Here is a 24,891-nt window from a genome sequence, read left to right on the forward strand (position 1 = left end):
TGTAAGATGCAAATGTAATGTTTTGGATTGCAGAAATTGTATAAATATAATTTAATATATATTTAGTTTATTATTATAATAAGTATACCTATTATGGGTGATCCAATCGAGAGGGTTTAGAGAAAATAATATAGTTTTGAAAGAAATTTATACCTAAATTCACGTAATAAAATTATATAAAATAATTTATATATTAATAATATATTTTTATATGAATAGTTCGCTGGTTACCTTAAAAAAGGAATATAATATTAGATTAAGATATTATTGATACAAAATACACCACAATCCTTCAATAAAATCATCTTAAATAATTTTTTGTTTAAGGACCGGGTGTTTGACCTTTTTTCACGTATTTTTAAGTCTTTTAACCGCATGCGTAAAATCTTTTTTTTGAATAATAATATCATATATTTTTATTTAGAAAAGAAAAATTTCAAAAATAATAATTTTAAATATGAATGCGTGAAAAAAAGTCAAACGTTATCTTTCAAAACGAAGTAATAAATTTAGAGCTGGGAGAATAATATGGGTGAAATAGAGAAAAGAAAGCAAGCGAGTGTGGATGCATGGAAAGACAAGCACGGCCCAGTGCTCCTAAACTTGCGTGGGTGTGGGTTTCCCCAACATCTCCGTGGCGTAGTGCAAACAAATACACACCGCACAGAACATACTCCCATCTGCCCCCATCAATACCAAAACACAACAACTCGCTCGCCTCTTTCTTTAATTTTATCGATCACTCGCTTGTAGAAATTGATAAAATGGAAGCGACCGAGAATCCGTACAAGCTCCTACTGGAAGCGGCATCGATGATTCCCAAATCACATTATGTCATAGCTTTTTCTATATTCGGTGTAATTTATTTCTACAACTACCTGGAATTTCATTTCCTGGAGGATCTCCGTACCGGTTTTCGAGGCTCTCCGGTGTCTCTTAGTTACCATTCTTCCTCTCAGCTTTACCACCAAGTTGTTTCCAAGTGTCGCATTCTTCACGGCAGGTTTAAATCTTTTTTCTTTTTTTTTTTTTTAAATTTGAATCATTGTTTTATTCTCTTGTACGTTACTACTTGTTGTGCCAAACTGCTTTCTTTCTTCGAGTTATTATTTGTTTACCTTTATTTTTATGTCTTGAAGCGTAGAATTAGAAGAGAAACAATGTGGAATAGATCAATGCACATAAGTGGTACACTCTACTAACTTATTACGAAGAGGAAGGAATGAACAATTCTATCTCTTGAGAGAGTACAATTTTAGACGGCTACTTCTTTCCTTCTTCTTTTTCACTACATGCCCGCCCTGGCTGCTCAAGGCGCAATGACTTAGGCAAGAGGCGCCTTATTCAAGCAAGGCTCAAAAAAATTGGTTTTAAATAAAATAATTTTTTTATTAGTTGAATATATACGTAAGGGATAGATTTATCTGAATTTGGTCTTGTAGTTAAAGATTGTGTTTACTTGATTAGGGGTTTAGAGACTGTTATTCTCCTGTTTTAATTATAATCAACACTTAGAATAATGATAAATAGTCTAGCTCTATTTTGTATTCATGAGTTTAAATCAACATACAGGGGCGATGGTAATAATTACATTTTTAATATTTTCTTATAATTCAAAGAATAGAAATGTTATGTCACTTTCATCCTCCTCCGCCATAAACGACACTATATTTTAATATTCACTTATTTTTTGTGGAAAACATCAATGCACCTTGTCACGGGAAATGTAAGGCAGTAGTTCAATAACCTTTGTTTTTTGCTTCTTTGTTCCGCTTGTGACTTGGGAGTTAAGAAAATTCTTGTCCACATGCCCTGAAATTCTTTTATGCCTGTATCAATAAATTGTCTCTTTATATTTAAAATCTATTGTTAAATTTTGCTGCAATGTAATCTTTTTTCTATAGATATTTAGCTACTCCATGGCTTTCAAGTCCACATCTGCAGACCGTGCTATTGGAGCTGGTTAAAAGGCCCGCAGTTCCCCGATATAGAAGGTACTTCTGTTATTGTATATTTATATGTATATGTGATCTTGATTTCTTTCATGGAAGGGCATCTACAAATACAGCTGTTAATGTTACATGATACATATAAATATACTCTTCTATTGTCGTATCCTTGGATAGTATGATATGCTTAAATTGGCAGTGCATAGTTAACTCTTGAGGATGGAAATGATAATATTTGTTGCAACAGGTACACTTTTTTGTATGAGTGCCTTAGAACACAAACTCAAGAGGTCCAGTTAAGTATATTGAGTGGTAGATGAAAATGATTCTGCTCTAGGATTGGTGAACTTTGAGGAGATCTATTTTATTTTACTAATTTTTTAATTAAAATTTTATGTTTTGGGTCTCATACATAGTTATTGTCTGTATAGGTATCTTCAAATATTATTGTTATCTTTAGTTATTATACTAATATATGGAGGCCTTCAGTTTGATTAAAAACCATATAGTTCTTGTACTGTACTCTTCAGAAATTCTTTTGCTGGTTTTGTATGTATAGGTACGTTATCTATGCAAACAATTTTATTTTTTTTTTAAATTTCTAGATTTGTTTGAAATAAGCATAATGCCTTTCACATGATACTGCAGAAGTATGGCTTTTGAGGGTGGATCATGCAACCACATAGTTCAAACCACTGTGAAAATATCAGATCCATGTTTTTATGGATGTACATAATTAAGTTGTAAGAATGCTGTCTGCAATTCGCAGAGAATCAAGTAAATTTGTCGTCTTAACTTTTAGGAGACAGTCGCAGAACAGTTTAGAGAAATCTTATATATCTATTTGCCCAGTAGTTATGTGTATGACCTTAGAATATACATATATTTACATATTATAGGAAAAATATTTAAAGTACTACATAAACTGAGAGAATTTAGGAGGCTTTCATGATAGTGGCTAGGCCTAGTGCTCGATTGTCAACTACTTGTACTTGTATATTTCCACTGTGCCTTTTGTTTCAAACAAGTGTGATGATCTATGTCCATCTGTAAGGACCCATTTCAATCGTGTGCTTGTACTGTTTTGATATATGTTGTTGAGGAGATGAAAATTTAAATTGCTACATACATGCCACTTGGATGCCACCTAGACAATTTTAGCTAAGTAACTTTTTTACCACTGGAGATGCTCTAATCGATTATTGTTATGCTCCACTTTAAGACTTATTGTGATACTAATTATAAGAATTAGCATGTTGTATCTCACAAATGGTCTGTTATTGTAGAAAACTTTTCCATGCATCTGATGGCGGAACCTTTGCTTTGGATTGGTTACTGAGTGCTGATGGTAACAATTACTTCTATGTAGTATATAGCTGTCTTTGGAACAAGTGGTGGGCTTATCTTTAGGGCCAGTAGGGGTTATGGTCCAAGTTTTTGTTACCCATACTATATGAACACATGTATCTATTTATCAATAATTGATATTTAATATACGGTAAGTATAGAAGGAATTGTGACATCTAACATATTACAGACATGTGTTACAATTTTTTTTTTTAATGTCAATAATACAGAGTCTGTATCAAATCTTGTTTTTCTTTACTAGTGGCAATACATGCATGCTTGCCTCGCCAACTGTTACACAACATCTGGGGGGTCCATATTATATGTTATATATGCCAGGTTTAAAGTTGTACATTACAAGACTTTTGGAAAATCACGGCAAGTCTATTTTGTCCCCTAATTCATTTATATTATATGTTTCAGTATCTGGAAGTACAATGGGAAAAGACAATGTCATTTCGAAAGAAGATACCACACCAATCGCCGTTATAATTCCTGGTTTGACAAGTGATTCTGCTTCTGTTGTAAGTTGTAGACACCTGACAGCATTAAACCTATCTATATGGTTTAAAATTTTATGCTTTTTAAAATCTTATGCTTGTATAATTTTTGATTCACATTTGTGTTATGACACTAAATTGTGTTTGGTGCAATGGATTGGGTATCCTTTACTTCCAGTGTTATGGAAACTAGCTTATATCCCGTGGAAAACCGGGTAACTTTCAATATATTATTGTATTTTTAATATTTTATTTTTCTGGTATATATATATATATATATATATATATATATATATATATATATATATACTTTCGACAATCTTTCAAATTCTATTCAAAAATTATGTGTTGATGTACTTGTATTTTTATTTCAAATACATACATATTATAAAAAAATTATTAGAATATCATTTTGGAATGTTTCATTTACTTATATGTTAAAGATTGCTCCCTGTGGTCAACTTCAGGAACATTTTTCTTAATACTTAAAATACTACTCCCTATGTCCCTCCAGTTTGTTTACATTTGGGACTGAGGGTTTGACACGCATTTTAAGGCTTCTATAAAGTATAAATTCATAAATTATTTTAACTTTTTTCTCTTCTGTATAAAAATTTAATGTTTATATTATTATTCAATAAAAATAAAAATCTAAAAATAAGTTATGAAACTATACTTTATATACAACTTAAAATGCGTGCCAAGCAGTGAAAGAAACTATAAAGAACTGAGTGGGACGGTGGGAGTACTGTTTAATAGTGTTTCTATTTATTTGTACTTTATTCTTATTTGTATTAGATAGAAGTAGCTTATATTACTATTTAGTATTTAGTTATATATTTTTTTTGTTCTGTAGGGTTTTCCTAATATTTGGGAGCCTTCAAGGTATGTTAAAACTCAGCTTTTAAAAAGTGCGTGGGGTCTGTGAAGACCAACAGTAAGAAGTCCTTCACGCTAAGTATATTCATGATATGATATAAAAATAAAGTATGGGAGAAGGGTAAAACAATTATCCCTACCTTGTCCCCCCAAGGGCTCTAATACTTTATAATTTGATCACAGAGTTAAATTTTATAAAGATGCGTACTAAATTGGAGACCCTAAGACTAAATCACATCCATATTTAATATATATTCATTAGATCAATATATTTATATGTACTACATTATTTACACCATTTAATCATTCAATACGTATCATTATTATAACTTAATACCGACCGCCTGTCATCCGGAAATTTTAGTCAATATATCAGATGGCTTTTTATACTTTCTTACAATTTCAACAATTATGTTCTGCAAAATAAAACTTATTTTAATCAAATTTTCTATGCATCAAAATTATGTCAAAACTAAAAACATGCATTGCACTGTTTATTGTGTGGAAAACAAAGTAATAAAGCTGCAGCACAAGACATTTCCTTTTACAAAATACTATGCATTATGCAGACCATGGTTTAGCTAGATAGGGTTTTGACCAGATAACATTGTAAAACATTGCACAACACTTTATTAATTCTGAATTTCTAATGAATAATATGATTCTTAACCATTATTTTCGACCATCAACAACCATTATTTCCGTCAATCATTATCTCATATGCATTGGGATCTTATACAAAAACATTGAAAATTATATGAAAGATTTGGAAAGTGTGAGGTCATTGTTAAATGCTGTTGTTGATGTTACAGCTAGAAAGAAGAAACATGTGAAGTTATGTAACCTTATCTTTTGTCTGAACTTGTGATGTAACTGTTGCCGATGTTCATGTGAGGGAAGTTTGTGTTTAAATTTAAAGTAAGAAGGGAGAAACCTTAAAACCAAATAAAGGATAAAGATGTAGTGTATTATTAGGAAACTAGGAATGATTAATTAATTTCTATAGATTTAATCTAGCCCGCTGGTTTATATTTAATCCAATGCTTATTATAATGGTCTCCAGGTCTCTATTCTAAAAGTTGTCTCCATTGAACTTCACTCTTTGACTGCATATTTGTCTCTGTATTGAGAATTTATTTCATGCTTTTGTTGATAGTTTCGTTATTTATTTTGTTCAATAATTGCTGACATCATTTAAAGGGTTTAAAGTGCAAGGTATTGCACAATATTTTGTAAAATGTTGAGCCATTGTTGACACTAATTAATTATCTATTCCATAATAAAATATGTAATCTAATGGAGCAAGTATAACTTTACGATTTCAAGCAAACCTGTGCAATTCCATCACTTAATGTTAATGGTAATTATAGCTATGAACCTGTCATGTATCTATCGCCAAGGGGTTGCCCAGACATCTGGGGAGTAAGCTGAGGAAAAGCTTCTTTCCTTCTTAAAGTTGCCTCTTAGAGCACCTTATTATCTAAAGCGGGTGTCTGTTAATCTAGGCACTTGACAATAATTTCACTCATACACAAACATTAGTTGCTGATCAGTAACACTATTAGAAATTTCATTTTTTCCATAAAACTAACCAATTAATAAGAATTTCTAAAGGTTTGTTTCAAAAAAAGAAGAATTTCTAAAGGAAGACAAAAAGCTAAATGACTAGCTCACAACTTGTTATATTCTTACACTTTATAGTTTTCACTTGACCATTTTTGAGTGGGAGGTTAGTGACATATTGTTATGCACTGTATGCAGTATTTGAGACACCTTGCCATCAATACTGCAAAACGTGGATGGAACGTTGTGATATGCAATCACCGAGGACTGGGTGGCGTTTCAGTCACGGTAAGTGGTTCCATGCTTACTTAAAGTATTGCACGAATTAAAGTTTAAACACCCATACTTCAATTATATTTCTGAACATAAATTATTAATTGTTTTTTAAAGTTTATAATTCATCTAGATATATATACCATTACTATGCTGTTTCCTTGTCAACAAGCTTCACATTAGGGAAAATTTAGGAAACTTGGGAGTACATTTATTAAGTGCTATTCGACTGCTTCATTTTGACTGAAGCTATTGACATTAGTATCTTTTAAAGAGTTCTGTGCAAGCCAAAGCTTCTATGTCTGGTAGTTGATTATAGTTTGTTAACTTGCCTCTGTAGTGTTAAGTCATAATAGTGCAAATTAAGTATAAGCTCAAGACCCCATCTCATAAAGTAGGAGCTTAATGTCTGGTCAATATTGTGCGCAATATTTGTTTTGGGGGCACTTGGGTTACTGAGTTTCTTTAAAACTTCACATGTTTTCCCTTTGGTAAGTTTTTTGCTACTTCCCTTTGCACAATGGTCTTGTTGTTGACTTCTGGTTTTAGGATCTGTCAGCATATCCCCTTGGGCTTTCTTGATCAGGTTTCTTCTCTTCTTTCCATGACAGAAGAATATGGTTTTTGAGTCCATAAATTGTTTAAACAGTTTGTCATGCAATACCCTGTGATGTTCTAAATGAGATCTCAAGGAGTATGAAAACTCACTTCATGAAGCTTGTACTTAGCTTGCATTATTATCACTTTACACCACAAAATTCAGAGGCAAGAACCATTACCTACTGATATTTCATATTTTCAGGTCAAACTCGATAATGATATATGCATTTTATGCAGTCTGATTGCTTTTACAATGCTGGCTGGACCACGGATACAAGAGATGTTATAAACTATCTCCACCATGAATACCCGAAAGCTCCACTATTTGCTATTGGAACTAGCATAGGTGCAAACATTCTGGTACTGTCTTTCAGCCTAATGTGTTACATGTGTTTTTTATAAGATGTTTTTAAGTTTAATCTTTACCCTTTACAGAATTTGCTATATAGGTAATCCAATTTTAATGCTATCAGCTGTTTACTCGCTTTCAATTTGCATACAAAATGTATCAACAATTTGCAATGCCCGTGCATGCCATCTGCATATCCTATAAAGAATAGAACATCAACAATTTGCCACATTCTAGATTTGTATGAGTTCCTGAACTTAGCTTTTGGTCTCCGATATTAAAAGGAGAAATCATAAAAGTTTATAACAATTGTAGCAATCTCGATTCCTTCTTTGATTCTTGAATCTAATAGATATTATTACAATCACTATCTTCTAGTCCAAACTATAAATTGAGATGCAACTTAACGTCTTTTGAAGGAAAAAGAAAAAAGAAAACCAACAAGAATCATCCAAATCACCTCTGTCTACATTTAAACCAGAATTCAAACAAATTGACATCAAGATAAACTTCACTGACTTCAACAAGAAAAAAAAGTAACTTGCCTGCTTTCTTACTCAAACAAGTCCTCTGCAACTTCTTGAGTAACAATCACCTAATATTGAGCTCCTTGATTAACAATCACCTAAACCCAAAATTACTAGTAATCACACACTAATAACCCAAAACTATTCCTTAGTATATAGCCTAATTAACCCTTTTTTAATTTTTCTTATTTTTAATCTTAGATTCTATAATATCGAAGTAACAACATCATCACAGCAAAATACACACTCACCACTTCATGTAGCTTTCTCAATACTTCAAGATCTTGAAGAATTAGTCAAAGCTTTTGCTTAACTAGTAATCCCCATTTGTAATATATTAAAAGATTAGAGACAGCTGCCTTTAGGATAGAGTTCCACCTATCCTCTAAAAATTATTACCAACTTAATATATATATATATATATATATATAGTATTGACTTACCAGGCATATAACATGGGATCACTGTTTCAAGGGGCATCAATTTTTTCATCAGTGCCTTACTGAAAAATTCTTGCGCTGTTTATCAGTTCCTCCACTCGTAATCTGTATACAACTGTTTTAGTGGGAAAAAAGAAGATTGTTAGCAGCCTTCCCCTAACAAGATGTAACTATATAAGCTTAGTACTCTTTTATATTCTGGAACTAAACTTTGTATCGGATCTTACAGTTCTACTTTAAGTTTGGTATCCTTATTCCTTAACTTTTTTTCTGCTATATACTTTGTTTCAGCCCTCATCCAAGTGCAAAGTATATTTACAATGTTGATATTTTTATTAAACTTTAATCAGGTAAAGTACCTTGGAGAGGATGGGGAAAATGTTCCTGTTTCTGGTGCTGCTGCTATCTGCTGTCCTTGGGACCTTTTGGTCAGTATGATGACTATAAAGCAAATTTCATAATTAATGTTTTATCTTTTCTGCAACTTGATAAATCTAATGAAAAAATAAGCTAAAACTTGAGTTTTTAATAAATCTCCTTTTACAGTGAAGTAACTTGCATTATATGTCATACAGATTTAATCTGCAATACTTGATTATATATAAAAATTTATGACGAAAGGTGTAAGAATTCAGTTCTTGTCCTAATCTTACGGCCTTGATACCTTTATAAAGAGGAGTCCTAGTGTCCTACTAGGATACAATATGACAGGGATTCTTCACATATTCATGCGATTTTTCTAAATGATGAGATATATTCAGATGAAATGATACCCCATTTTGAATTGTCCATGAATAGTAATCCTTGCAAACAAACTTAGCTACAAGTTTGGTTACTCATTTATCTTCAAGTGAGTAGACGGTTCCTGTCAAAAAAATTATGAAATGGTTTCATACAAGAATATCAAAATATCTGATTCCTTTACTTCTTTGCAGATCGGTTCTAGATATATAGTCCGTAGACTGGTGCAAAAGGTGTATGACATGGCCCTGGCAATTGGTCTTCGTGGTTATGCACAGACGTATGTAGCAGAGTCCTTTTAATTATCATACAAAGAAATTATAATCATCAAGTAATATTATATTTTTGTATCTTTATGTTAAAGTTAATTTAGTTCTCTTTGCATATGCATATTTTTCTTTTCCAGTATCTAGTAGTGTCTACTCTATCTTACCAATATTGGATAATAATTGCAGAAACCAACCTCACTTTTCTCGCCTTGCTGATTGGGAAGGCATCGAAAAGGTTAGCTTATTGTATATAAGTATTCATTTTATGGCCCTCCTCAAAATCCTTTATGGCCCCTCCTAACATCATAGGGTTTCAAGAGAGCTGATAACTTTACATGGTATCAAGTTTCAGGAGAAGGCTCAAGGTCAAAACATTGTACCCCGAATATTCTCAGTTAATAATTTGGGCATAAGGTTTATTATTTTGCCAAATATGGATTCCAAGTGATCGACTCTTGCATCCAAAAATGGGTTTTTGAGAGGGGGGAGGTGTTCAATATAATAATGATTCAGTGAAGCCCATCATCTTATTTCATTAAGGTGTTGAATGTAGCGTATAACGAAATGAAGCTCTCCCTGGAGCAATACTCTAGCGCCCTCCCTCTCTTTCTCTCAAAACCCTAGCCTCCATTAAAGTTTTTTGAGGGGGCTTACATCGGTTTTCACCCGTGGAAAGCTCCAATTCCCTTTTCTATTCTCTTGTTTTGAAATCTTATTTTTCTATTCAATAAGTTCCCAATTTATTTGGGTTTTGTTAGAATCTCCTTCTTGTGAGAGTTGGTTTGTTTTGTTTTGTTTGTTTTGATGTTCTTCATGGCCGAGGTTATAGATCGGCATGATTTTCAAGGGTTTGATTTAGGTTTGAAGGTTATTATGGGATCACATCTGTGGTTGATTGCTCAGAACAGTCGGGTTAAAATCAATCGGATGAAAACAAGTACATAGATTCAAATCATCTTTAAATCGCTTAGGTGCCTCTCCAAGAAGGAAGGATTCAACAACGATATTCTTCAGCGTCTGTCCAATTTCGATTGTATTTGTAGATGCCGTGTGGATTTTAATTAATGAATTCATTCCTTTTTATAAAAAAAACCCTATTGTCCAACCTGTTCAGATACCATGACGCATTACCAAATGATGCAAGACAACTTGCAGAATTAGTAATATTATATATAATAAATGCAAGAATAACAATAAACTTGGGTGATCAACCGCGGAAGAACCATTACCCCAAGGGTTTCAATTTATAGTATTCCAATTGTCAAGTCTAAGATAATGTGCGAAATTGCATTGCATCAATTATACGGGGAATAAAAACCTTAATCATATGACCTGATGGACTAAGACCCGTCAACATATAATAAACAAACTACTTTTCTAATAACCCCCTTGCCCCACATACTATTTAATACTTATTTAACTCCGCATCAAACAAATATAAACTAATTAATAACACATACTAATTCATTATTTTTTCCCTTCATTCTCGCCTTGTTGGAGAAAACTGCACCATGAGTTTTGTACAAATCAAGAATAACTCAAGTAAATAGTTTATTTCGCCAGTGAATAGTGAAAACCCATGAACATTAATTTTTTTTCTTAAAAAGAAAAAAGAAATCACCTACGAACAGTGTCCACTAACAAGAAGTAGTGATTGGTGTTAATTTCAGGTTTATAGGTTGTTGAGTATGTGGAGTTATCCTCGAACAAAAACTGATGATTGGTGTTGATTTCTGGTTTGTTTGATGTTTAGTATGTGGGTGTGTGGTGTTTGTTGGAAGTTGACTGATGGGTAACTAGCATTGACCAGTAGTTGAGTTTTGCGAACGCAATAGTAAATCTTCATAAAGTTAATGTGAAAGCCTTCAAGAATTTGGGCCAATTGATGCATGACAAATTTGTAGAAACAATGATATATAACTTAAAACAAGAATAAAAATAAAATCGGTGATTTAACTGCGGAAGAACCACTACCCAAGGGTTTTGCGCATAAGGGAGAGATTAAGATGGATTCACAACACATGATCAAATTCAATATTCGATAATATTCCAATTATAAAGTTTAAAATAAATCACATCACCTAGGTAATAAAAATCTTAATAATATAACATATAATGAACTAAGGACCGTAAACAATTAGGCTTATAAATAAGGTACTTATTTCATAACCCACTAATACAAAAAAGGAACCCTAATAATATTGTTAGGCATCGGCCCATTACAATGGTAGCATGGGCTTGGGTGATCCGAATTCTGAAACATATATGGATAATAATTGTATGTTTAGACAATTATTATAAAATGTATGTGTTGGTCACAAGTATGGGAAGTATTGTTCGGTATCAACCCAATATAAATTGGATTCTGATTTAATTCAGATTTCAGAATTGGATTCTAATTGGAGTTGGGTATTTCAGAATTAGATTATGATTTAGCTAAGTTTGAGATGACTATATATACATAGTCATATTGTGTTTGATTGGTCTGCTCAAGATGTAGATTTAGGTATCGCTTGAGAGCGGATGCTTAAGTATTTAGGATTGAGCATTGATTGATTGTATTATTGATAACGGTTTTGATTGATAATACAAGTTGTGACGTGGATTTTCCGCATCATATATTTTTGTGTGTGTGCTTTGCATTAGAAGGTGAATCTCGTTTTTATCCCTCACAAGTGGTATCAGAGCCAAGGTCAGGATCGTGATTGATGTGGTTGGAGGAAAATTCGGGATTCAATTAAGAATGCAGAGTACGATGAAGGTTTTGTTAGCAAAAATTTATGAAAGTGGGAAGAGACAAAGCTACGTGCAGTATGACGGTTGGCTTGCACCGTCACACCGTGGATCAATCATGATGGACTCAAGATGGAAGGGATCATCGCAATTGTTTCAATGGTTCGATAGACCATGTGAATTATTTGGATGATATTAATTGTGTTCTTCTAGAGGTCGAAGGATTGTGAAAGCAAGGATCAAGTGATTCATCAGATGGAAGGACCCTCGTTGTTGATGCACGTGATTTTGTAGATGGATACACTGTTATGATAAAGAACGGTGGTTTGGAGTTCATTAAAGTTAAATTTGGTGACACTCAAAGTTCGGAAGAACAAGAAGATTAGATTCTTGTCCGAGGGGAGGCATTGGCGGATGGACGTCCGTATCTTGGTGGTGACTGTTGATTCGATCATGAAATTGTATTGGGCTGAAGGGGAGGATTGTTAGGTATCAGCACATTACAATAGTAGCATGAGCTTGGTGATCCGAAACAAATATGGATAATAATTGTATGTTTAGATTATTATAAAAGGTATGTCTTGGTCACAAATATGGGAAGGATTGTTAGGTATCAACCCAGTATGAATTGGATTATGATTTGAGTTAAATTTCAAAATTGGATTCTAATTGGAGTTAGGCATTTCAGAATTAGATTCTAGTTTAGCTAAGTTTGAGATGACTATATATACACAGTCATATTGTGTTTGATAGGCGTGCTCAAGATGTAGATTTAGGTATCGCTTGAGAATGGATACTTAAGTATTGCAGGCTTGAGCTTCATAGTTTGATTGATTGTATCATTGATAATACAAGTTGGGATGTGGATTTTCCGCGTCATATATTTTTGTGTGTCTGCTTTGCCTTAGAAGGTGAATCTCGTTTTTTATCCCTAACAAATATAACATAATGACCCAAGCCTCGTAAATAGGGCGTATAATAAAGAAACTGCTTATCTACTTAACCACTAGGTCCACATGTAAAACATCTATACTATATTATTAAAGCTAAACATGCAAAAATTTGGTTGTTAGTTTGTAATCCGGTAACAGTGCATTATAACTGGATCACTTAAATCGAATTGATGAGAACCGTTAGATTGAATTTCCTATATTTCACTAAGATGCTACTAAAACTTTAAGCTTCGAATCCTGTCAACATATTAAAAGAAATTATTAATTTAAACACATGTAAAAACTATCAACTATTAAAATACATCTGTGCATCGCACGGGTTATAGGCTAGTGTATATATTTTAGAGAATTGATCAAATACAAACAAATTCTAAAATAAAAACTAGAAACTAATTCCAACCACCTATTTTATAATTTTATTAAACCCTAACCACAAATTACATTCAGATCCGTCTCTTTTCTCCCTCTCTATACATTGCAGCAACTCTATCCTATCCCACCACATCTCTGGAAAAGAGAATTTGTATAGTGGAGTGAGAATAAAATTGAAAAGAGAGTGGTGGTGGATCACCGGAAATGATGGCTGTAAGCGGAGGTGGTGGCCGGAATCAATGGTGGTTGGAAGTAGTTCGGGTAGTAAGTGATGATAATACACGGTGTGTGTATATTTTGTATATATATGGGCTAAGTTATTGGTAATGGGGCTTAGTTAATTTCTAGTTTTAATTTAAGTTTGGTTTTTAGTCGACTAAGAGCCTATATACTATTTATCTCTGCACTAAACAAACATAAATAATAAAAAACACATATACTAATTTGTTATATTCATTCTGTCACCAACTCTCCCAATATTTTGTGCTCTGAGGAGGCCTGTTTAAATCATATATCATTCTTAACAAATACTTACATCAGATTGGCTGCTATAACAGATGTTACATCAGATTGGCTACTATAACAGATGTTAAGCATTCATTCTATCAACTTAATGATAATAACTTTGAAGTAAAAAAATGTGTATAATGATGTTCATTTTAGTTTACTTCTGCAAGGCAATGTACTCCCTCCTCATGAATTAATGTATCTTTCACACTTTTGTGCCCTTACAGTCACGATCAATACGAGATTTCGACAACTACGCTACCTGTCTTGTTGGAAACTTTGAGGTACTGAGCTCCTCTCTTTCTCCCTCCCTGTATCCAAGATTTCATGTGGTGAACTAATGTTGGTTCGTGAAGACTGTGGATACGTACTATAGGTTATCTAGCAGTGCTCCGTTTACAAGATTCGTATCAGTTCCACTATTGTGCATAAGTTCTTTGGATGATCCACTTTGTACCGCAGAAGCCATTCCTTGGGATGAATGCAGGCAAGTCCACATACTGTATCTCCCTGGACTTTTTGGTGTGTGTGTGTGTTGATTATATAGTTCTTATTATACTTAAGCTGATAGTGTTCACCCTCTTCAGAGTAAATAAAAACATTGTTCTTGCTACCACAAAACACGGTGGACATCTTGCGTTTTTTGAGGGAATAACAGCATCTGGACTATGGTAATGCTCATATGTTCAGTTATATTAATTAAATTGTGATTGGGTGGCAACAACTGACATTTCTAAATAGAAAATAAAGCTGACAACGGTACGAGAGTTGTGATGGAAACTATGAAAATAAAAGACATTAGACTGCAGGTGCTGATAATGTTGGAAGAATATCAATATTGTTAAGGGTCCTGTTCCCTGACCATCAGTTGTCAGGAAACATTTACCCAACACACTGTGTCCCAGCCATTGGATGGACGATCCAATGGCTGGGACAAAAGGAAATTTTTTTAAGTATCCGCGGTAAATAACCGCGGACACTAGGTTTCTCCCGCGGCTATCCGCTGTTATTAACCGCGGACAACACAGACTGTCAAAACCTAGGTGTCTATTTCTAAAAAAAAATATGAAATTATACTCTTTTTTTTGAATTTATGGATTTAGATGATTATTATGATTAAACTAATTTTGTTTTGAATAAATAACAATTAACTTTATTTTATATTATATGTTTAGAATTCTTTGTTTATATATTTTTAATAGTTAGTAGATTATTATTAAAATTATCATTATTACCTATACATTCTAATCTTAGTATTTTATTATAAATTTAATTGTTATTTTTTTAAGTTTTTTTTATTGATTGACTAATTTTTTTGTGAATAGTTAATATATAATTTTTATTCTTATCACATATTATATATTATAAGTATTATTTGTGACAAGAAAATTAGTCAATTAAATTGTATATAATAATCTACTTATAAATTTAATTGTTATTTTTTGGGAAATCTACAAAACTACCTACCTTTTCTTTAATTATTTACAAAAATACTACCTTCCAGAATTATTTTTAAAAATACCTTTTCATAAAATTGTTTTTTCAAAAATACTGTTTGCAACTTTTGCAACCTCATTTGCAACTAGCCAGCCGTGTTGCAACCTCATGTGTGTCCGCGGGAGAAACACGCGGAAAGACCTAGTGTCTGCGGTTATTTACCGCGGATACTTAAAAAAATTTCCTTTTGTCCCAGCCGTTGGATCGTCCATCCAACGGCTGGGACACAGTGTGTTGGGTAAATGTTTCCTGACAACCGATGGTCAGGGAACAGGACCCTATTGTTAAAGATAAAATTTATGAAGTGGAATGCAAAGAGATAGCCCTTTCATTGAGCAAAAAGATAAAAGAGGTAGCCTTTAGATGAATGAAGTACAGGAAAAAATAAAGGAGTATTGTCTTGTAGGTGCTGATAGTGTTGCAAGAATATCAATATTGTCAAAGATAAAACTTATATAGTAGAATGCAAAGAGGTAGCCCTTTCATTTAGCTAAAAAAATAAAAGAGGTAGTGCTGATAGTGTTGGAAGAATATTAATGTCAAAGTAAAATTTATAAAGTGGAAAGCAAAGAGCTAGCCCTTCTATTCAGCAAAAAATAAAAGAGGCAGCCCTTTAGATGAATGAAGTCCGCGCTCAAGATAATGCCTAATTATAAACAAAGAAGTCCAATAATTTATTCGTTTCAGTTAACAAAAGACAACAGTTTGTATGCTTGGTCTAACATACTAGGCATTTTTTTGGTCAGTATCATCATAAATAATTCGTTCTTATGGTGGTTTTCTTTTGTTTGAAATTTTTTTAAGGTACTTCAGAATTGACTTTGGTTTAATTTAGTGTTTAAACATAGATTTAATAGTCTATTTAACAGGAAATATTGGTATTATATAACTTCAGCTAGTACATAGATGAGATCACATTTATTATGCTGGTAAAATACAGTCCAATGGCATTATTTTGAATTGACACACACACACACACACACACACACACACACACACACACCGTAATAGTAGTGGGAGGATATTATCCTTTCCAGTAGTTGCCAATCCATCTATAATTTTATGATTGTGGGCTCTTCATATAATATTTCTGCAGGTGGGTGAGAGCAGTCAATGAATTCCTTGGTGTACTACATTCCAGTACTTTCATGCATACGCAGAAAAAGGTAAAATGCATGTTTTGCACATGTACACTTTCGCTTGTCATTAACAAAAGAAAGCGGTCTTGGTCAGCGGCAGACAGCAGTTAACTGGATTATATTAAGAAAATTTTAAGAACAATACTTATTTATATCGAATTATTTAAATTCTGAAGCTTGTGCTGTCACAGAATATACCAACAGTGAAATCTTAATGTATTCAAAAGTAAAATAAATTAGCAGAACGAATGTATTGGACTATGTGTTACTTTGATAGTATAAAGATTAAGAATATAACTCTGGAAATTTTTATGGACTAACATACTGGTTACCTGCTTGAAAAATGGACATGTACCAAACTAGTAAACAAGCCAAACTATCCAACTCATATGCTGATGGCAGAGAGAGCAAGGAGTTGCGGCTTGCAGGGGCCAAAAAAAAATTGACAAGCTATGTATAAAAAATACACAAATATATTAGATAAAATATGTAATTAAATTGTGACTTTTAAAATAGATCGAAACCTTTAATACTAATTATGATTATGATTCTTAACTTTTTAGATTATTATCCTTCCTATCAAATAGTCATTGGGTTTTTGAATATTTGAGTAGGCGAAACTTAAATTTACTCTGAAATAATATTTTAGTGTTATATATGGCATGACTCGAATGACAACTAGTTCTTAGAACATGTATGTCTTCTGTTATAATTTTTAATAATTGTCGTTCATATGCAGACATTTTTGTCATAATTGTAATTTTATTTTAGAACACCTGTATTTTTTATAATATATTTGATATTTTTCAAAGATAAAGAAGCATTTTCTGAGTTGTCCAATTAAGCACATCTCCATACAATAAAATATTTTTTTTATCATAAACTTAAAATTAATCTTATGACTGCTGCTGACTGGGATCCCTTCCTCATATGGGGAAATTTTACCTCCTTGGAATGGTCAATTTCTCAACTAAGATGTGATTCTCCTAATCAGTCCTTGTCTGATATCTGATTCGAAGTTTTGCATAACTGGATGCAAGGTTGACACTGTAGTTGTGCTGCCTATGTTATGCCTGTCCGGTAGTCTTATATTGTCCATTACTATACTCACAGATGCAATTTAGTGGACGACATTCTGCCTCCGAATCTTTGATTGACCAAGGCCCATATGTTAATCTGGCGGATGGAATGGTATCGGCTATCGGCAATGAGCCAGACACGAAAGCTTATAGTGCAACAGTTCTTGAAAACAAAGAAGATTCGATCAACAGTGATTTCAAGCTGCTTGATGCATCTAAATCAAGAAGAGCGTTGGAACAGCATTCTCAACACAACAAAAAAGCAATTTGATGCCATGCTACCTTGATGGGATTGCTCCATCGTTATTTTAGGTATGTTCTTGACATCACATGCTTGCACACTATAAGTAGCATAATGTAAAATTGCAGTTTGTGAAATTTAGTTCTGAATAAGTGCTTACTGACCAAGAAATTATGGACTGAAATAATCAAAACTTTGATAACAACCTATTGGGGTTAATGATCAATTCCTACCCTCAATTTTTTTATGATTCTTTTGTTGTTTAATATATAGGTTGGTGGAACATATATCAGAACTTAAAGAATCATAAGAATTGAGAACAAAGTAGCAAAAAGGTTTCAGAAATGGTTGAACATTAAACAACATTATAAATTTGAAACCTATATCAGTTGCTCACTTTCACTGAAGTTCATAAAGAAATGATATCGCGTCGGCCAAAAGACTAAGGTTCAATGTCAATAGGAGTTGCGGCTAAAAACGCTGTTCACGTTCTTCTACTTATTGCTTGTTTATCAGATTTCGACTACAAAGAGACCGAACAATATGTAAATATACTCTGATAATCGTAACACATAAATGAATGTAACATACTGTCCAGAATCGCTAATTAGAACACTATCAACACGTTACCTAGAGATTTTTCTGAAACATTCAAATTTCAGTACACATAATCCACTATTATGATCGTCATTACCCATTGAAAACTCCATTATTCCAGTCATCTTTTTTCTGCACTTTCCAACATAAAACCATATTGTTACAAGTGAATAATGTCTCTTGATTATTCCCTTTACAATAATCATGATTACTATTCTATCGGGGATGATTGTCTCTCTTTCAAATCCTAACAAAATTAGGCAAATTCGTAAAATGGTACATGATTATTTATTGCCCACAAATCTTTAATTTATTCACTAAAATGCCATTTTTTAATGAGTTTGTTTGTTAGTTAATTATAATTATCAACGGTCTAGAGCGGGGTTTCTTAGTTCTCTTGATAAAAAAGTTTTTCCTAGAACCAGTTTTTCCTAGGGTCCTGCTTCAATACAAACCAATGCAATTAAGTAGAATGTGAAGAGTTTTGGGGCCGGGGATGGACTGCAAGGTGGGCCTACACGAGGCCTAGGTGGGAGCCTGGTAGGGATGGGATGGGGCCTAGTGGGACCGTGATAGGGCCAAGTTTTGGCTCTTAGAGCTGTCTGGAGCCTGTTTGGAGGCTTGGCGAGACTCTATTGGCCCCGAGGTGGACTGAATGGGGACGGAGGTGGGCCTTAGATAGGTGACGACATATACAAGGGTAGGTGATGTGGTTTAAGGGTGGTTTTTCTTGGTTTATATTTTATTGGTCTGTATTTGAGCAATTGCCACTAAAATACAAACCAAGAAAAATCACTCCTAAACCACATCACCCATCCCCTATATGTCATCACCCATCTATGGCCAACACGCCCCACTAGAGCCTCGCCAAGGCTCTGGACAGGCCTTGGACGGGCTCTTAATAGATCTAAGAGCCAAAACTTGGCCCCACCCCAACCTTACTAGGCCGTATCTGGCCCACCTCGGAGTCCATCATCGTAAAAGTTCATTTTTCTTTAATCCAATGATGTTGATTTAAAGCTGATAAAACTAATTTTTAATTTTTATAATTGAATACACCGTATGTATACGTAATCTATAGTCTGTTTATCCAAATATACAAAGACATTTTTCATGAGCGGTATTGTAGCATAGCAAAGTTACAATTGTCACATCTCTTTCTCCGCTTCAAACTTTTTCAAGTATGTTGAACATTGATTTTTTCGACTCTTTTCTAGTTTAAATTGTGATGACTTTTTCTACTAATTTGCTTCTCCATGTCCAATATATAGAAACAAAAAAAGAAGTTTCACGTACATATATGATTTAGATTTCTTTTTGTTAAATTTCTGTCTGCATGTCTTTAATGTGTTTTTTAGCTATTATGTAGTTTTGCATTATTAGTTCTGCATATCAACCTTGAGAATTAAAGGATAATTGTTGAATTATATCTACTTGGTATGTTCAGCATCTCATGTTGTTCCTTATGTCCCGCATCCATGACAAGTTTTTTAAATGTAGTTGTGTGGTGGTAAAATGCACTACATGCATGAATGATGTATTTTCGGCTAATTTTACAGTTTGTTGTATGGATGACGCGGTTTGGTTACTATTATTTATGCTGTGAAATAAGGTTTTCAGGGAACCCATGTTGAAAGCTCTGCATCTGACACTTCAAGTTCAAAGTTTGATGGAGAAGTATTAGTTTTCATTCAGTTCAAAAGACTTAGAAAATGGGGGCGGGGGGGGGGGGGGGGGGGGGGGGGGATGTCATGAATCATTATTAGTCCTGAAATTAGTTCCACATATGTTGTTAATACTAATGGAAAATAATTCTTGACACCTGAATGCAATGACAAACAGAAGTCATGTGATGAGGAACGGGAATAAACAATTAATATATATATTATTAATTAGTTTATATTTGTTTAGCGTAGAGACAAATAATGTATTTGTCTATATGTTTTATATGTGGGGTTAGTAGTTTATTTATAATAAAGCCCAATTGTTATGGGCCTTAGTCCATTAGGTTATTTATTAGGGTTTTTATTCCCTATATAAGCATTGTAATCCCCACATTATTACTTAGCTTTGATTATACACCTTTCTTGGGAATAATATTGATTATTTATTCTTGGGAATCGTATAATTCATTGATTATTATCTTATAACTGTTTTTATTGCTTTAATCACTATTTTTACAAAAAAAAAAAAAAAAAAAAAAAAAAAATTGGAAACATTTAGCAAAAAAAAAAAAAAAAAAAAAAAAAAAAAAAAAAATTGGCATCAGAGCGAGGTTCCTGAAAAGTATTACTGTTCACTGGTACTGTTCCTCGGGTACTGTTCACGCCACTGTTCACCTCTGTTTTTCACTGTTCATCCCCAGATTTTCATACCGCTGCCATCTCTATACCACTCCGCCGCTGCCCAACTTCAAAACTATCAATCCCCACCAGAAAAAAACCACGAAAAATCTGCCCAAATCCACAAATTCTGAACCCTAATTACATACCCGACCTGATTACAAGCCCTAATTCTCAAATCATTAACCCTAATTGCTTAACACCACAAATCGCAGATCATCACAACTGACTGGAGTTTCAATCTGCAACAAGAATCAAGAAGAATCAGATTCGAAAAAAAAAAAAAAACACAAGAAGACACGTCTGAAGTGGCCTGACTTTGGATATCTATTGCTAGCCGCCGGAGTCACGCTGCTGCCGGAGTCTCTGCTGCGGTTACTTGCCGAAAACCGCATCTGTTCGCTGGAAATAAGTCTCGTTGTCAAAGGTCACGACATCTCCTCTGAACATTAGCTGCTTTCCTACCGTAGGGTTTTTCAGCTTCCAGAATACTACAAACCAGTTTCTGATATTCCAGAAAGTACTGAACAGCCTCTGAAATTCTCAATATCTGCTCCTTCTGAATTGTTCTTCAATTTTAACTTTGGTCTTCCATGTTTTTTTATAAGCCATGTCTGCTCACATCAAGCGACAAATTGATATTGTGAAAGATAATATCTATTTCATTAAGCGTGAACGTGATGAGTTATACTATGAAGTCTATGTCTCATGCCACGAACGATGGTTACCTCAATATGAGTTTACGTTGAAGGGGTTAGATGAACAATATGATGAACTTGAATGGTTGGAAAAGAAGTACTGTATTGAGTTGAGGAAGGAAAGGTGCAAACGTGCAGATGAGGAACGAAAACAAACTTTTGATGATCTCATATCTCAAGTGAAACGTCTTATGCATTTAGAGAATGAGAAAAAGGTCAAACAAACAAATGAAGTTGAGCATATTGAAGGAGTTGTTACGGAAGATTCAATTGAGGAAGTTAAACAAGTAACGGAAGATCCAATTGAGGCGGTTAAACAAATTGAGCATATAGAGGTTGCAAGTGAGGAGCAACTAAAAGAAACCACGCCACCCGACTGCTTTCAAATTGTTGAAGATCATAAAGTAGTTGATGAAATTATTGAGATTGAGCACATTGACTTCATTATTCCGGAGTACTTGTCTAAGTCCCAGTCGCTTGCTTATCAGTTTTCAAAGTTCTTTGCACCTCGCCCATGTTTCATGAAACGCTCGAACTTCATCTTGGTTCCATCTCACCATTCTTGCATCGTTCTTGATTTCTACAAAACTCGTGGTCGAGTTTTTTCTAACAAGGGGAGAATGATGAGGAACGGGAATAAACAATTAATATATATATTATTAATTAGTTTATATTTGTTTAGCGTAGAGACAAATAATGTATTTGTCTATATGTTTTATATGTGGGGTTAGTAGTTTATTTATAATAAAGCCCAATTGTTATGGGCCTTAGTCCATTAGGTTATTTATTAGGGTTTTTATTCCCTATATAAGCATTGTAATCCCCACATTATTACTTAGCTTTGATTATACACCTTTCTCGGGAATAATATTGATTATTTATTCTTGGGAATCGTATAATTCATTGATTATTATCTTATAACTGTTTTTATTGCTTTAATCACTGTTTTTACAAATCTGTCCTGCATCATCATGTCTCAATCAACACTTCTCGATGTCAGGGGATGCACATAAATTTTATAGAGAATATTGATTCTGATGTGATTTGATGTTCAAAAATCAACAAAAAATCTGATAGGTGGGCACTTGTCCTATGTCTGATAAATCCAAGTGATATTTTTGTTATGTATTGAGTGTTGTTAGAATGCATATCATTTTAGTTAGAAGGTCCTATCCTTTTTTTAGATGGTATTATGTTTTTTCTTAAACTTCAAATATTTTTAAGTATGGTTTTTGTGTTTTATTTCACGTTTCTGAGGAAGTTCTATATTTGTCATTCATGTTTAGTTCTGTGTTTTGTTTGAATACCAAAGAGATGTTTAAATCAACTACCGTATACGATTATCTTATTTGTGTACTAGTCTCAAATGTATGATGTCAATTTTAAATGTTGATAGGAGTCAATTTCAATTATTAAGCCTTGTTCTTCCATATCTGGAGTTTTCATGCAACTCTAATTTTGGTTTCCTCAGTTCTTTCATTAAGAGTTATGCAGTTCTTAGTTAAACTTTGCCCTAATGCTTGTTACTTCTGATAAGCTATATTTTTATGGATAGTCAATTTTGAATATTCTTTAACATTGCTTGTCGAATAACTTTATTTGTCTGGATTTCAAATGTTAATCTCCTAATCTCACTCATTTTGTTGAGTGGTTGCAACTGATTTGAAATTCTTTAACTCTAGTAGACTACAATCATTTGTATAATTATCTTCTTCGGTTGTTCTTTCAACGATATATTTATTTTGTTGTTTTCAATTTTTCTAGTTCTATCAATAGTTGGAGTTCTAGACTTTCTTCACCGGTCACAAGCAGAAGATATTGCTCATTTGGTCTTCACACATTTTCTATCTTACAATGTTACAACCTCGTTATCTAATCATCATACCAGACATTTACATACACAATGACTCTCTAGATAATTCATTTGATATTGTTACGAGAAACAATGTCAATTTTGTACATTCTCCTTTATCATAAAATTTTGGAGGTGCCAACATTTGATATTGGTGTTTATCATCTCATGGTGTCCACTGCTAAATCCTCAAAATCGGTGGATACAATTACTAAACTGTCAATGAACTATTTCATAACAACGAATATTTCTTGTTCATTCAAAGTTCCATCCACATTAACAAATATCTCTCACTCGTAGTTAGCTAATCTCTTCTCGTCAATATACCAATTTCCAACTTAATCATCTAATTGAGCCATCACTTAATACAAAAGAGAATGCACAATGAACGCGTTTTTAAAATTCTAACTGAGCCATCAATTGATGCATAAGAGAATATAACTGTGAGAACGTTTTCTAAAATTGAGTGAAAAGAGAAAAACATGTTTTGTTATTGCTTAGGGTGGATTTATTTTTAAAATTTTGAGGACCCGATCAGATACCTTTGTTCGGTCGTCTCAGATGAGTCTTTTAAATATAATATTATATATGGCTTCTAATGAGTTGAGACATTAAAAAGGATGACAACTCCAATTCTTCTATTTATACTTGCTTTTTACTCATATTTTATTCCTATATATGATAGAGAAAAGTAAGAACAGAAAAATGTTGGAGCTAAAGTTGGAAGGAAACTAATATTATATTCATAAATAAAATTTAAGAGTTACTAGATAGTTATGTATAAGATAGGAGATCACGAGCTCTTAAATTTATAAAGAGTTTTTGAGAGCTTATTGAAGTTCTAATTTTTGCTTTTGGCTCTTTAAACTTGAAATTAAGAGCTTGTTTAAATAGTCCATTGAAGATACTCTGTGTTTTCAGCATAAAGTTGTGTACTACCTCTGCCCTTAATATTCCTCTAAATAGTTGAGTATATGTATACTACTATGTTAACTATATTTCTAAGCTAATTTACTGTTTGTTTTTTTTTCCACCTCGACTAATTAGAAGGGTATACTAGCATATTCGAACCCCAAACATGATAGGCCACTTGTTCCTGGAGAAGTGATAGCAGATCTTAAATCGTTTCTCATTTAGTGACCAGTGTCCATCAAACTTAATTCATGTAATTATTACTTAAATTATATGGGTAAGAAAAGAAAAGGTTGAACAGTGAGTAAATCGTGCTTGTAATAATATACTAGGGTGATAAAGGCGTCACCTTCCATCGAATATGATGATTCATCGGTTACAACTAACTAGAGGTCCATCACTAGCTAGCTTGTTACTCCCTCCGTCCCTTTTTACATGTCCACTTTGACTTTTGACCAGTCAAATTGACTTTATTTTGACTGAACTTTACATGTATCAGATAATTGAGAAAAATAATAAAAATTATATCAAT

General features: G+C 33.2%; 1 protein-coding gene across 7 annotated transcripts; it reads left to right on the forward strand.

Annotated features, from left to right (window-relative positions):
- The first annotated feature begins 547 nt into the window (after positions 1-547).
- LOC108215159 (embryogenesis-associated protein EMB8) lies at positions 548-24,634 on the forward strand. Of its 7 annotated transcripts, none has more exons than XM_017387526.2 (15): positions 548-1,003; positions 1,905-1,994; positions 3,236-3,297; positions 3,720-3,820; positions 6,437-6,526; positions 7,349-7,471; positions 8,778-8,855; positions 9,363-9,448; positions 9,624-9,672; positions 14,230-14,286; positions 14,359-14,489; positions 14,590-14,673; positions 16,596-16,665; positions 17,752-18,029; positions 23,360-24,634. In XM_017387526.2, the coding sequence occupies exons 1-14, from the start codon at positions 570-572 to the stop codon at positions 17,986-17,988; spliced, it is 1,692 nt and encodes a 563-aa protein (XP_017243015.1). In that variant the 5' UTR covers positions 548-569; the 3' UTR covers positions 17,989-18,029; positions 23,360-24,634. The 7 variants fall into 7 exon arrangements, with proteins under 7 accessions (XP_017243015.1, XP_063946546.1, XP_017243016.1 ...); XM_064090476.1 differs by lacking the exon at positions 23,360-24,634 and adding an exon at positions 20,825-22,534; XM_017387527.2 differs by lacking the exon at positions 23,360-24,634 and adding an exon at positions 20,115-20,286.
- Positions 24,635-24,891: the final 257 nt, after the last annotated feature.

This window comes from Daucus carota, chromosome 3, assembly GCF_001625215.2.
Source record: "Daucus carota subsp. sativus chromosome 3, DH1 v3.0, whole genome shotgun sequence".
Lineage (NCBI taxonomy): Eukaryota > Viridiplantae > Streptophyta > Magnoliopsida > Apiales > Apiaceae > Daucus > Daucus carota.

Coding starts and splice junctions, on each gene's coding strand:
- LOC108215159 (XM_017387526.2), top strand. CDS start 570: ATGGAAAGACAAGCACGGCCCAGTGCTCCTAAACTTGCGTGGGTGTGG. Junction 1,995..3,235: donor GCAGTTCCCCGATATAGAAG/GTACTTCTGTTA, acceptor CTGTTATTGTAG/AAAACTTTTCCATGCATCTG. Junction 3,821..6,436: donor CAAGTGATTCTGCTTCTGTT/GTAAGTTGTAGA, acceptor CACTGTATGCAG/TATTTGAGACACCTTGCCAT.